Source organism: Frieseomelitta varia, unplaced genomic scaffold (genome assembly GCF_011392965.1).
Source record: "Frieseomelitta varia isolate USP_RPSP 00005682 unplaced genomic scaffold, Fvar_1.2 scaffold_325, whole genome shotgun sequence".
Taxonomy (NCBI): domain Eukaryota; kingdom Metazoa; phylum Arthropoda; class Insecta; order Hymenoptera; family Apidae; genus Frieseomelitta; species Frieseomelitta varia.
The window spans coordinates 228,142-243,898 of NW_025110063.1; the positions used below are offsets into that span (position 1 = coordinate 228,142).

Consider the following 15,757-nt stretch of genomic DNA (forward strand, 5'->3'; position numbering starts at 1 on the left):
TCCTTTGTTATTTCTAATACTAATTCATCGTTGTATCTCCGTACAATGTCAGCCACGATACTCTTAGTTAATTTTAAAAGATGACCGATCTCTCGATACGTTTTTTCCTCTTTCTCGGTGAAAAATGACTAATTGTCCTACGTCGATAAATCGAAAGTGGAGTTGAAACAATGATTAATGGAATGGAAGAATATTCCGCTAAATTACTTTAAAAAAATTACTGGAAATATGCCTAAGCGTCTGCGATATATTATTGAAGTTAAAGGCTACTTAACAAAATATTAATTATCGTTTATGTTGACAATTTTCAGGTTCAAACATTGTAGTTCTTCAAATGTCCGAATATTTTTGCCACGCTACATTTCGACATAGTTCAGTTTATCGTTTGATATTAAGAAAAGTATGTGCAATAAATGAATAAAATTTATGTTACTATAAACCATAATGAATGTTCTATTATATTATTAAAAAATTAATCCAAATTTACTATTATAAACAATCGAAATCCACAACAATATTTTGAATAGCATGACGTCCGAATATTAATAAGAATCACTGTACGTAGAAAATGAAAAATGTGTTTTTGTCAGTAAAGCGGTATATATTTCGGTATTTTTATCGTTGTGGATATTAAATACCGATAAAATACGTATGATAATATCGGTATGACCGTCTTAAACTGATTTCCCAAATAGCTTAATAGGTTGTATTACGATAATATGAGAGCAAATACCGGTATAATACATAAACCTCACAATATTTCGGTTTCAGTCTCTGGATATAATACCTAAAATATAATACCCAAAATATTTCGGTTTTCAGTCTCTCGACTATACAGTATTCTCAGAATGTTATAAAAAGGGTCGCAGACAGAAAATCATCGATCACGCGTATCGCGACTAATCCTCATCCGAGTTGTATAAGGGTATTATCGCTTCCTCTTCAGCGAGAATCTGTCCATTGGATTTCACTCTACATTTCCTCGAAATGCCAGTTTGATTCCTGATCGGGCCGTGGCGGTAACAGCGGCGGCAAGTTTCGCGTCGCAAATGAACTCTCAAAGGGAGGAAGTTTTAATCCTCTGGAGATATTCCGCTTACGAATAGTTAGCACTCATTAACCTACCGAAACGTATTAATCAGGCATGTGGCTCCTTTTGATTCTCTCGCGCGCGCAAAGACGAGACGGGGAAATGAAGAGCGAGATCCGCGTCGTGTTAACGACGAGCAGAGCAGGTAGAGGAAATTATTCGAGAATTATTCGAAATTTTCATGATTCGAACTGCGAAAACGTGAACGTGGAGGCGTCTTCCTCGAAGCTACGTTTTTACAACTGCCTCGTGTCCCGGACGACTGAAACTCGCGACACATACACACACGCACACACACACACACAAAGACAGACGCACGTGCCGAGAAAATTGCGAGAGATAATAATTAATTCAAGCTTTGTCTAAGAGTTCCTTCTCCCCCGTGAAAGATTTAATCCTCGCCGGGAAATCGCTCTTTGACTCGCTCTGACCTGAAAGGCTTTTACCGCGATTGTGTCTTCACGCTGGAACAACCGCATTTTATAATATTAAACAATTTCTTAAATCCCCTCAGCGCTGCGTGCGTCCTAACCTAAAAACCTTTCTTTCTTGCTTGCTAACAGTTTCTAGAACAAAAGAGAGAGAGAGAAAGAGAGAGTAAAAGAAGAGAACTTTAAATTAAACAGCAGTTTTTGCACGATACAAGCTAAAAACCACTGACAAAAAAAAAAAAAAAAAAAGAAAAGAAAAGAAAAGAAAAAAGAAAAGAAAAGAAAACCGATAACTAATAGTCTGTGGAGAAAGTCTCGAGCCCGGTAGCTCGTTCTCTCATCCCCCTCCGTCAGCCTGCCGAGCCGGATCAGGAAATCAATATAAATCACCTGCTCGAGCAAACAACTCGAGCGAAGTTGTTCCGAGCGGCTTCGAGAATCGAAGCGCACACGTCTCCCGAATCGCGTGAAACAACGGCTGGCTCTCTCTCTCTCTCTCTCTCTCTCTCTCTCTCTATCTCTATCTCTCGTGCGCGCGCGCTACTAAATAACATCCTCGGCGGCAGCCAGCTGCCAGACGATACAGCAGCCGCTCGTCCCAGATCGTAATATCGCTTTAATTATGTGCACCGTATTTGCGCCAGGCCGCGTTATTAATTTCGGGTCCTCGCGTAGAGAGACTTACCGTCACGACCTCGGGGCGGGAGGATACGTCGTGTCGTGCACCGGGGGATCCTTGTGCCGACGAACCCGACGTCGACAACCAGCCACAAGGAAAGGGGATGGGCAGCTGGCAACGAGCGAGAAGGAAAGGGATGAGGAGGAGGGAACGGGTCGTCTCTCTCTCCCCCGGGGATATATACACTCGGCGCGGCCCGTGCATTCGCCTAACACGGCCCCACGGCTCATCTTCGAGATGTTATTGCTTGCCGTCCTGCCCGTATGTAAATTATCTCGAACGGTAAATTAAACAGCTGAAAACCGAACATGGCTTGCTCGACTGCCACGCGTTGCCGATGAAATTCATCGCGCGCGAATGAATTTTGAAGCAATCGGGCCGGACGACGCGTTCGCGGAAATGAGCTTTTGTTTGACGACATCTGGAGATGTTTTTCCACTCTTCTCGACTTCTGTATATTCTTTCGTTGTTTACGTATGCCCACACGAAAGTGTAATCGCAATCGAACGTGAACCGGCGCGACGAAACGGAACGTTCCCCCCCGTGGGGACGTGTGATTAACGAACGCCACCGGGCGAAGTAGGTCGAATTATTAGCTGCTCGCTGAAAGATGCGGTTAATAACGAACTCTTGCGAACGCTCGCCTGCCACGCGGCCAATCCACTTTCCCTGCAGACCTATTCCCCTCGCTTTAAACGTTCTCGCAGTTTCGCGCCGTCTGCAACTGGATTTCATCAATTAAAGCATTACTCCCCGTGCCAAACTTTCCCTCCCTGGTGTAATCCCCGCCGCGTAAAACACGAAATGACTGCTATCCGTTCTCGGCGCCGGCGTTTCCACTTTCCACGGTAACGCGATTCCGCGCGCAGTTCGCTTTAATTCTATATATATTTACATATATATGTGCGTGCGTGTGTGTGTGTATTCTGCGAAGAAGAAAAATTGAATTGAACAAAAATTTTCTCTTCCGTGGATCGGAACATTTCTTTTTTAGAAAGAAAGCGGGAGTGGAAGAACTGGCGACGTTCCGTTCGTTTCGCATCGTGTACTGTCGAGACAAAATTGGCCTAACCAATATGGCAAGCCCGAAGATCCATTATTTCCACCGACGTAATTTCTGCTCGTTTTCCAGACAGTTTGGCTGGTCGTCGCGTCCGCGGATCGCCGGCCACCGTGCAAAATAAATAATCTCCGGTGTCTCTCTCTCTCTCTCTTCCGTTTCTCGTTCCGTTCCGCTTCGCCTGCTCCCTCCCCCCCTTTCTTTCCTTCTTCCTCGTTTTTCTTTTCTGTTTCTTTTTTTTTTTTTTTTTTGAATCGTGATACCGTCATCTCGTTACATCGTCCGAGGGTTTATCCACCTACCCTACATTCCCCTCGTCTCCCTTTTGTACGTCCCTGAATGTAATATGCTGTCTTTGAAGAGCGGCGAATGAAAAGCTGTTTGCTCGCTCGTCGAGATTCCGGCGAGAAAAATACTTTGATAACTACGAAGGAAGAACGTCTCGTTCCCCACTCCCTCGCCATTCTCCCTCATCGAGAGAGCAGAGGGATAATTGGACGGGCTTGCGTTCCTAGCCCAAACAAACGGAACGACGCGGAGAAAACCGAAGGAAGGGTCTCTCACGCAACCATCTGCGAGAAGAGACAAAAAACAGTGACTTCGAAAGCTCTGATTGACTGAAAAAGTGTCGATTGATCTAACTGCGACACGTTAACCTCATGCGATGGAATGTGACGTGCCACGCACGTCGAGAATTGCAATGTTTTCCCAATTTCTCAAGTACATTTAAGTAGAACAGATAATAAATTTTATTACTTCTCGATAATTTCTATCCAGTGATACGATACCGGCGCGTTCGAAAGAAAAAGAAAGCGACGAATTTATTGTGCACGGTCCGGTCACTCGTTATGGTCCGCGAACCAGTTGCCAGCGAAAATGGTTAAGGCGTGAAGTCTCTACTTTGATAATTTCTTTTTTTCCTCGAAAATTGTAAAAATTCAGACACGCGCGAAGACATTTCATCTAACTAGATCCACAATCGTTTTGGAGATTGAAATCTTCCCTCAGAACTTCGTGCACAATTTTTTTTTTTTTACCATTTTACTAAATATTGTATGTCAGTAAAAATTCATATGAAACAAAATTAGAAAATAATTTGACAAATTGATAAGAGAAAGCAAAATAAAATTCATGTTGAACGTTAGTAAAAATTCAAGAAATCCCAACACCAATTCTAATGTTCAAAGTTCAATAAAATGGTAAAAAAGCGAACTCTAAGGGCTCGTTGTTTCAATCTTCAATATCATACTGAATTTCATCAAGGAAGAAATTTTTCAGTTTGAATTTTCACAATTTTCGAGAAAAACAACTCTGCTTTAACCTCTTACGCTGGAATGAAGTGTCAAAATTGCTCAAAATTGCAATATTTTCTCAGTTTTAAGCATATTTAAGTATAACCCAGGCAAAACAAATAATAAATTTATTGCTTCTCAATAATTTTTATCCAGTGATATCACACCGACGAGTTCAAAAACAAATCGACGAATTATTGTATACGGTTTGGTCACTCGTTATGGTCCGCAATCAGTTGCCAGCGCAAGTGGTTAACGCTAAAAATCTCCTCGAGGGTCAATTTTACTCGGCGATTCAAGCGAGATTTTTGAGCTTTGCAGAAGCGGTAGCTCGACCACACCGACGACGATTATCTTCGTACCGGCGACGCTGATGCGATTTTAATACGATTTCAGTGGAAATGCCCGAGATTAATCGTCCAAAGCGACACGGTTTCGTTGCTCCTCTGTTTCGAGCAATAAAGATATCGTAATTCTTCTTACGGTACGACGTTTCACAAACGCGAGTTTTGTCAACGCGACGGATGACGGGCGAAAATATACGTCACTGATCTATCTTTACGTTTATCTGTCTCGAAACAAATTTGTAAAACGCTACAAATTATCACGCTGTGCTTTCGTCGTCGTTGTTGAGTAAAGAGGAGACGAAGGTAGAAGAAGAAAGAGGGAGAAAGATTTTTACAGAAACTCGAAAAGTACTACAAGTATATCGAGAAATGTGCGGTAACAGCGCTCTGGAGCGGAGAGCGTATCAAAACAATTTTGCATCGTCGTTTCATTGGCTCTCGGATAAGGATCGATCGTATTGATGATATATGTAATTCTACAACTATGCTCTTAGCGGTCAATTAACCTAATAGATTCTATTGCATGCAATTACGGCTTCATTGTAAATTCGATGATATATGGGATTGGAAAATGATAAACGCGAGTTTAACAGCCAGCGCTGGAATGACGTGCCACGCATGTCGAGAATTTTTTCTCCCAAAATTGCAACAGTTTCTCAGTTTCAAGTACGTTTAAGAGTAACCCAGGCAAAACTAATGATAAATTTGTTATTTCTTAATAATTTCTATCCAGTGATATCGTACGGAACGAGTTCAAAAGAAAGAGAAAGCAACAAATTATTGTAGACGGTTCGGTCTCTCGTTATGGTCCGCGCGAGCCAATTGCCAGCGCAAGGGGTTAAAAGTTTTGACTGTACACAACACGACAAAGATTTCGAAATATTTTTACACTTTTCGGAAGCTTGCGAGAGTAAAGAAATTAGTTCCTTCCCATTTCCGTGCCTTTCCAGTATTTATCGCAGACGATAAAGTCTTTCAATCGCGCGTGTATTCGTAGGAATAAAGGAAACTTGTACTCCAAACTAACAACGTTTAAAAACAACGTCGGTAAGAAATTAAGCGTACACTTCTCGCTCAGAGATTTTGGAACACTTTCTATAATTCATATAATAAAATTATATGGATAATATAATTGAACTATAATATATGAGCTGTAATAAAATTGTCTATGCACGAAATACAATTGTCAATGTAGCTAACACTCGACAAATTCTTTCTCGCATAAAGCGTATTATCTAGCTCTATTATTGTATACGGTCACTCGTTATGGTCCGCAAACCAATTTGCCAGCGCAAGGGAGTTAACTGTCCTGTCCGGGGAAAACAAAGACAGACAAAATGAGCGGAAAATGTAATTTTATCTTGAAACAATACTTTAATTTCCCTTCAATTTTGCGATCGTTCAAAGATACCTGACCCCTTAATGATGTTTCAATTACACTCCCAAGTTAGTACGATATTAATATCGGAATATTCGCTCGTGTTAAAACACGCGTGAATAACATATCACGTGCAGTGACTAGCGGCCATTTTGTTTCAGTTTCACCGCGTTTCGAAACGTTTTGCACTCTCATCGTGTCGGAAACCGTGTGAATATCCAGGCTGCGATTCGTTTTGCCATCCGGCGTGCCGCGATTTGAGGATGACGCCTCGAGTCATCTTCTTCGGAGGAGTCATTAACTGAGATGAGAACTTTCGCCTGACGTGACATTCGCGGGAAAAGTGGCGAAACTCTCTCTCGGATCTGTTTGGCGTGCGTCATAGAGAGATGAAGCAACGCAGTAACGTCACGAGCAGTTGTTGCTAACTTAACTATGACAGCAACCTCACGTTGTTCTGTTTTCCCGATACGTTTGCCTGCCAATTCGACGTAAAGAAATTTCATTGATTTCATCGCATCGCATCGATTAAAATCTTTGATCAACGAAAACCCACTCAACTGACGAAAAAATTTGCGATTCTCGCGTGTATTATGTATATTAATTTGACGAACTAACCAGTTCCTGTTCTCGTTTAAAGAAAACGCGCGACTCGTGTTCGATGGCGGCGGATTAAACGGAGAGATACGGAAAGTTCGAAAACCCGGCGCTTTTCCACAGTAATCACGGCACTTACACTTAAAGCTGAAAGTAGACGTCCGACTTGGCTAAGTAGAGTGTCTTAAACTTTTTGCGCTTTTACGAAAACCGTAAGCGCAGCACGCTGGAATCCAATCAGCGTATTTCCGCCTTCTAATGCTTTTCCATTTATGAGCCATTAAGGCGCTCGTCAGAGCCGATATCCTGGCGTGTAATTTTTTAAAATCTCGCCTCGTCCTCCCTCCTCGAGGACAGATTTACAATGATTAATCGTAAGTTAGAATTACACTAGAGACCGAGATCGAAGAATTTCGCCGGTTGAAACGGAAAAATAATGTATCTCTCCAATGTTTGAAATTTGATTTTAATTTTTTAAATCTCTTCTTGAAATTTTAATTTTAATTTTTTAAAATTTCGCCTCGTTTTAATTTCCAATTTTTTTAAAATCTCGTCTCGTTTTAATTTCCAATTTTTTAAAATTTCGTCTCGCTTTAATTTCTAGTTTTTTAAAATATCGTCTCGTTTTAATTTCCAATTTTTTAAAATTTCGTCTCGCTTTAATTTCTAGTTTTTTAAAATCTCGTCTTATTTTAATTTTAATTTTTCAAAATTTCGCCCTTTGCGTTCTTAATCTTGAAAATAGGTTTCCAATGATTAATTAAATAATGTAAATTAGAATAATGTTAGAAACTGAAGATCTACGAGATAAAAGAATTTCATCGAGTTAAAACACTGACTTTATATAGAAACGAATATAAAATAATCAATTTTGATTATGTTAAAATGTTTAAAATTTCACATGTTAAAAACAGATTTATAACGATCAAAGAATTTCGCCAAGCTGAAACACCATCGTAGAAACGGAACAATAATCTGTCTTGATAATATTTAATTAAACTGTTCAGACAATTTCACCCCAATCGGAATTGAGAAACATGTTATTCCGGGGTGAGAGTTCGAGTAATTGTCGGGGTTATAACGAGGTCATTGTGGACAAGTTTCTCGGTCTAAGACAGCCTGTCAAACTTGAAACGCGTTTCCCAAACGAGTTCCTCGAACGTCACTTTATAAAGTCCAAAGTGTAATTCGAATCCGCAAGACTCGCGGTCCCGGCTTTGATCAAACGTAATTAATCTTGGTATCGCGTCGAATGCTTTCAAATAAATTTCGGTTCATGCATATTTATCAGTTATAATGGAAGGAAGGAAGTTACTTCGAAAAAAAGAAGAAAAAAAAATGGAAGGAAAAGAAAAAATACATGCCCGAGTATATACACACATAGAAACCGCCGGGTGAATCAATAACTTTCGAAACTTCCAGCAGCTTTTTACACTAACACGCTTACGAAGTCTGTTGCGTGACTTTAATCAGAAAATCTGCATAAATATGCATGGCATCTCATATGCATTCAGGTTGCATTAAGAAAATCGGATATGAATATGCGTCACTCTCTCGACGAGAACATTAAGCTTCTTCAACACCTCTGCTTAACTCGCAACACCCCTTCATAATCTAACAATAACGACTGCGTTAACACGCGCGCAAAGAGAGAATAATTAATAAACTATTTACGATAGAAGCCGCGCGATTGTGAAATTTGCCATCGAAACAATCGTCGCGGATTATTTTCAACGTCCTTTCACCGCCTTGCCGATTTCCACGTAGACGCGTGTTAGTGTAAGAAAAGATCGCGAGTCGTTTCCACTGCGAAAGAGACTTCGAAACAGAAAAGAATCGACTCACAGCCCAATATAAATGTGGACATTTCAGTTTCTCTAATTCGCCTTTCGATCGCCCTTGAAAATCATTCAAAGATTTCTGTCTCGTGCATCTTGGCGCAACTATACCGATGACGATGAAATAACTCGCCGATGTAACTTGGTAAGAAAAGGTTATGCATAACGATTCACTTGGTGCCATTTTAACCTCTTGCGCTGGAATGACGTGATTTCTTTTTTGTGTCCCAAATTGCAACATTTTTTTCTCAGTTTTAAGTAAAACAAAATGGGCAAAACAAATAAATTTATTACTTCTCGATCATTTCTATCCAGTGGTGTCATACCGACGAGTTCAAAGGAAAGAGAAAGCGATGAATTATTGTATACAGTTTGGTCGCTCGTTATGGTCCGCAATCGGTTGCCAGCTAGTTTCCACTTTCGCAGTTGCGCAGTTCGTCCTTTCCGATGATGATTTTACATCGTGCAGCGAGTGGGAAAAGCGAGGAAAAATCCCGAAAATTATGCAAATTCAAACGCGCGCGCGGAAACGTGAAAAAAAAAATTTCTTTCACGGCTGTAAATCCACCGTGATCTCGAGGATTGAAATTTCCTCTATTCAACTCGCCGTACGACTTCCCTCTCTGCCATTTTATTGGACTTGGAAGATTAAAGTTAAATGTTAAAATTTCTTGAACTTTTTTCTCGCTTTTCTCGATTTTCAACTCCAATATTCAATGTTCGACAAAACGATGGGGGGAAAAAAGCAAGAGTGAGACTTCGAATGTTGAAAATGATGGTGGATCTGGTTACGAAACAAATGTTACGTAATGATGTGAAATTATATTTTCAAAAAAGAACGATGCAAATCGATCTTTTACGTAATCTTCTTTCTAAACTCTCTCTCTCTCGTTTAAATCATCGACAATTTTCCATCGTCATTGGTACAGTTACGCCCCTCGCCGCACAATGGCCATAAATTGCAAGGTCCAGTGGACGTCTTGAGGACGTCCAAGAAAGATGCCCGACACGAACGATCGATCGATTCGTTACGGTGACCAAACGCCTCGGTCACTCCGCGCCATTGCGGCCTCGACCAATAAAACCCGGGGCTGACAATCTGCCCGTGGCCTCCCCCTTCCTAACAAATGGTAACAGATAACGGATGCGAAAAGGGTCGCACCGTCGTGAATGATAAGGCAAAATGACAGTGACGTATAGGCTTTCCTCGTAGTTTCGCGAGTCTCCCGCGCGTGCTACAATTCCATCGGCAATGCACTCGAAGCCGCTATCATACACGGTCCAGAGCAATTCCAATAGGCGATCCATTATCTTAAACGGCGAGCGACGCGGCCCGATCGATTCGCACCTCCGCTTTTCCCAACTTCGTTCCTCGCCTATCAGGAAACGTCTAGTTCACCCCTCCTATTTCTCTCTCTCTCTCTCTCTCTCTCTCTCTCTCTCCTGGCTCTTCATTCTCCACGAACCTCATTTTTCTCAAATCCGGCTTACCAGATATATATATATATGTATATATAACCGAAGTTTATTTCGACGTGTACATTTCAACACCCCTGACTGACCTCTAAATCTGTTCCCATTGCGATTAATCGACCCCGAAATTATGAATGGTCACGAATTTCGCGAAAATTATGCGACAAGGATAGTGTTTTTGTCGTTTTTTTTTAAATGTAAATGGATCAAAGAACTTGCAAGGAACATGGAATGTAGAATTACAGAAAAGTGCAGAATTGACAGACGCTTTCGAGTGCCATTTATAGTCTTTTAACACCCTGATCCCTTCTGGGGATCACGCAATTCCCAGAGGATTCTTTCCATTTGTTTCATTCATGTCTTTCCTTCAGCGTGAATTTTGTATTGCACCATCTCGACTTTCTTTGCAAGGAAAGAACTCGTCCGTATGTGTGTAAAATAAAAATTTTTCAACAGATAGCCAGAACAGATTATACAGTTTTGGCTATTGACCAAGAAATGAACGAGCTGATCTGTGTTTGCAGGTTGCGGCAGCATAGCCCCGAGATCCACGTGGGGCAAGATCGCAACCACCGGTTATGCCAGTCTGGGCATTCCCTTGACCTTGGTTTACTTATCAAGCACCGGAGGGCTTTTATCCAGATGCGCCAGGGGTGTTTTCACCCGCGCTCTTTGCTGCTGCCTTTGTTCCAACTGCGGCTACTGTTGCTACGACGAACGACGAATGGAGGTGAGTGGGTGACGGGAAGGGAAAATCTCTGCTTTATGTCACGTTTCGCTTGACTCTGTCTGCCGAAAAAAAAAAAAAAAAGAACTATAGAGTTACTCCAAGAGTAACTCTAACTCTGACTCGGCGGGAATCACGCTCCGATTTGAAACGTTTGACGTGTACGCAGGAGAAAGAGAGACGGATGAGAAAGAAGCGGCAGCAGGAGGAGCTGGCGCAGCAGCAGCAGCAGCAACTGCAGCTGCAGGAGCCGTTTTACGTTCGCGCGAACGCCTCGACGTTCACGAGCACCGTGGAAATTAAGACCAGCCCGAAGGACGAGGTGTCGAGCCTCGGCTCCGGCGACAGGCCCAACGTCACTATACTCGCGCCAATCAGCATTTGCCTGGGCGCGATGCTCTGCTACATCGTGGCGGGTGCTTTCACTCTGCACAAGCTGGACGGCTGGTCCTTTGTGGGTACGTGGAAAAACTTTCGTTTTCTTAACTCTCTCTCGGGCCGCGATCTTAACCGCTTGCGCCTGGCAACCCGGATTGCGGACCATAACGAGTGACCAGAGAAACCGTTGTACAACAATTTCGCCGCTTTCCTTTTGAAACTCGTCGGTGTGATATCACTCGGCGAAGTAATTTTATCGTTTGTTTCACCTCTGGGTTGTACTCAAATGTACTTAAAACTGAGGAAACATTGCAATTCCGGCGCAAGAGGTTAAACGCCGTGTCGTTTACGCAGGGTGATTCACGTAACCTGGACGTCTAATGAAAAATTGTTTAACCCTTTGCCTTCTAAACTATTTTTCAATTATTTTCTCTGTCTTTCTGGCAATTTAAAAATATCGTGTGTGACTCGTGAGAGTTTCTGCGATGGAAAACTGATGTCGAGTGTGACTCGACAAAGAAGTGTAAAGGATTAAATAGTACATAACAAGTTGTATGGTTTTAAAGGAGGAAAAATATGTCGTGTCGATTTTGTATAAAATTTTCTCCTTATTATATAACTTTTGTTATGAATAATTTTTCATTTAGACGCATAATTGAGAAATTACTTCAGGTGCACAAGTTACGTGAATCACCCTGTATGTGGCAACAATTTTCTTTTCGGTCCTCGGTAAACGGTAAATTATTATAATACGTTACGTTGAATCATTGACTTATTAATCTTGAAGGTTTAAGAATTTAAATAGTTCGTACGTTCCATAATTTCTGCTATCGAGCGTAACTCGATATTATAATTCAGACGGTTAAGATTCGCTTCGGTTAAAAAGATTTATATATATATCTAAATCACACGATTGTTTTTTATTCGATCCGAGAGAACTGATTGTCATGTCAGAAAGTTGCACGTTTAATTAAAAATTTCGGTTGAAAAGACGTCCGTTCGACATCACGCACGATTCGTTTGTAATTCGACGGAAAAAAAAGTTACAATCGAGTTACAATCGAATCGACTTGGGCGCGATCGTTCGTTCAATTGTTAAAAATCGACGCCGTAGAAGCTCGGATTCTGACCGATCGGTTATCCAAAACTGTGGATTTCAATTTGCGACGCGATTCTCGTATCTGAATATCAATAGTAACGTACAGCTAAAGTTGTGGTGTTTCGTGTGTTCAACTGTATAGATGCGAGTTACTTCTGCTTCATGAGCCTGAGCACAATCGGGTTCGGCGATATGGTACCCGGTTCCTATCCCCGCCAGAGTCTGTACGAGTCGAGGAACGTAACCATTTGGTTCTGCTCGTTCTACATAATGTCTGGCATGGCGTTGACGGCGATGTGCTTCAACATCCTGCACGACGAGATCGTCCACAGGCTTAGCCATCAGTCGGAGAAACAGGAGCCGGTGAAGGCCAGCCCGAGCGTGGACGAACTGTCGACCGATCCTCTTACGCTAACCTCGTGACAATTTCCGTCTGGCAACCTGTGCCACAGGAACGGCACCGACGATAACGACATTTGCGGGACAGAGCCGCCGGCCAGCTTGTTCGCCCACGAGAACGAGATCAATATACTGAAGGACTCTTTCAATCAGGTGGACGTCACCAGAGACTGCAAGCCGATTTTGAAACTCGAGGATCACGTCCCGCCGATTCCTGGTGTCTACATGTTGCCGAAGGTCGACGAAGAGGTCGAGGAAAACACCGAGATGTGAGACTTTCTCTTCGAGTAATAGAATCGCATGGTCGTCGCTCGTGCTTCGAGTGACCGAAGACAAGAATACGGGGAGAATTTCGAACCGACGTCTCACGATGTCAACGCTGGTCCTCCAGGTTGATAGATGCCTCCCCCCCTCCCGACACATACGTCGTATATATTATAAATAGAGAAGTAATCGTTCAATCATCACAGTGACATAGTGTGCGCTTCGACGAATGGCGGGAAAATTGGATGGAACAGTTTTTATCGAGTAACCGCGCGCGGTCGATTGTACCCGATTTCGAAACTCGACAGCTTTTCTACACGCGTGATATTTTCCTCTTTCACTTTCCTTTTTTTTTTTTCTCTCTCTCTCTTTTTTCTTTCTCTCGCTGAACTGTCGTTTTTGTACCGGGAACCGATGCTTCGCAGCACCGCGGGAAGAATGATTCCTCGAACGTTGAGAAATGTTTTCAAGTGCAACAGTTGTGTACGTCGTTGGCGATCGATGCGACTGTCCTCGTAGATCGAACATTGCACTCGAGTGCAAACGAGTATTCACGCGTACGATGTGCGACAGAAACGCATGTGGCGTGTTCGTCGTGTGGACGAGGGCTGCTTCGAAGAAAGTACGTCAGCGACGTTCGAGAACCAGGGGTTGGAATGTCGTTTCCAGATACGAACAAATCGAATTGAAATTATTTTCTTCTTTTTTCCCCCCCGAAATTTTCGTTCGAACTTCTTTCTTTCTTTTTTTTCTTCTTTGAGATAAACAGTGTTTGTTGTCGTCAATTAATATCGAGAATTAACCAGAGTCGCTTGGACAAATATTTGCGTGAGAAGTTTAACGCGGGATTCGGCAAACTTTTCGTGCAAATATTAACAGCGAAATGCCTATATTATACGAATTACCATAATTATCGACGTTCACTCGATTCGGCAAACAGATCGAGCGAAATAATGGCAGTGTAAATAAACTTGGTCCAGTTCGAGAGTATATATATATGTGTGTGTGTGTGTGTGTGTGTGAGACATTCGGTTTAATAAGACCAGCAATTGCATTACGCAAGTTCCAAGTAAGATATCCTCGGGATATACGAAGTGTCTCCTAAATGTTCTAGGAAATTCCTAAACTTCCTGCAGACGTTCCTACGTTAATCCTGGTTTACTCTTAATGAACATTCGTTCCATATTAGTAGAATGTGAAAACCGTGTTTTCGTCTAAACAATTATCGAACTTGAGAGCAAACGGTGAGAGAAAGTTATTTTACAGATACGTATCGAGTAATATATATATATATATATATATATAAAAGATTGTACATATACACACACGCAACACCAAGAAAGGCATACTTGTTTGTTTAAATATATTTTTACGTTCAATGAGAAAAGCAAAGCATGGGATCAGAACCGTCTTCGCGTTTAATTCAAATTTTTTAATTTTAATTTCTTTTAAAATCCGCTCACCCGCTTGGAAATGACATTCTAACTAGCTCGATATTTCTACACACACCCACACACTTAGATAGAAATTCGTAACAGTTTTTATATATTTCTGCGTTTAAAACAAAAGCTCATAAACACATTCTTGTCCATAACGAGTTGAGTGAACGGATTGATGCGTCTAGTCGTGTCGTACATGCGTAACAAACGAACAATTATATACACGTCGTTCTTTTATACATACATACATACATACATACATACATACGCACCCGTTTATAAATTATTCACACGCTGACAAATTCTTTCGCAACAGCACTGCCAGAATGTAAAAGCGTCGCCCATGGAGATTGAATGCGAAGATAAATCAATTTTAATATATACAAATATTTACGAGTATATTTTATAAAAAAAAAAAAACGTAAGCGAATTTTTCTAACGCGAGGAATCGTACAGTAATCACTTTTAACGTAACTTTAGACATTTTATATCGTATGATGACTTGCAGCAATTACTCGTACCCTACTACACGATAATTTTACAAATCAGGTGTGACGTTTTAAAGATAATTGCCGATTATTCTGACCCTTATTCGTGCGGTGATCGACTAGACGCAGGAATCAGCGAAACGAAAATTACATTTGAATTCTGTGCTCAAGAACAATAACTAAAATACTGTTACGGTTAGGCACTAATGTTTAAGAGTGTTGCATAATAAAACTATCCACATTGTTTATAATATCGGTATTCGTGATAGACTACGTGATTACGGAGTGCGTAATGTATAGCTGTAAATTAGCTGTGAACAAGAAAAAAAAAAAGAAAAAAAAGAAAAATATTACTCCCGTCGGGTATAGAGCAGAGTTTTGAAGAACAGGTTGCTCTCCTCTGCAACAACTCTGTGACAAAAAGGAATTAATTTTCCCACTGCCGATAAACGCGGTTCGCTTTCTGGCTTCACGCCACAGTAATTTTCGTTTATCGATTCAAACTCGTTGCGTCGATGCAAAATTATAAAGGGGTAAAAGGCATAGAGAATTCCTCCGATATATCGTTGCACTCGGGAAATTATGAATTATTCACACTGGCAAATGACTATTCATACGCGCGCTCGATCTTCTGAATTTTATATATTTTATTCAAACATTAACGCTGATACGAACTGTGTTGTTGCAGAGCGCCTGTATGTGGCACGCGTGATACACACATTTCGCGGTAAACAAATTAAATAGTCTCGCCGTGGGAAAGAGCCGAGCCGCGAACGAA

At 41.5% G+C, this 15,757-nt stretch overlaps 2 protein-coding genes across 2 annotated transcripts in view; both read left to right on the top strand.

Moving 5' to 3' along the window:
- Window positions 1-12,815, top strand: part of LOC122530052 (TWiK family of potassium channels protein 7-like) — a 179,303-nt gene extending 166,488 nt beyond the window's left edge. Inside the window, exons 5-7 of the mRNA XM_043656688.1 lie at window positions 10,710-10,915; window positions 11,082-11,370; window positions 12,532-12,815. Of these exons, the coding sequence (XP_043512623.1) occupies window positions 10,710-10,915; window positions 11,082-11,370; window positions 12,532-12,812 (776 nt within the window). The 3' untranslated portion in view covers window positions 12,813-12,815. The remainder of the gene's footprint in view (window positions 1-10,709; window positions 10,916-11,081; window positions 11,371-12,531) is intronic.
- LOC122530063 lies at window positions 12,813-13,273 on the top strand (the record flags this gene model as incomplete). Its single annotated transcript, XM_043656704.1, has 1 exon — window positions 12,813-13,273. A coding segment is annotated over one exon (249 nt), but the record flags the coding sequence as incomplete, so codon positions are not given.
- Window positions 13,274-15,757: the final 2,484 nt, after the last annotated feature.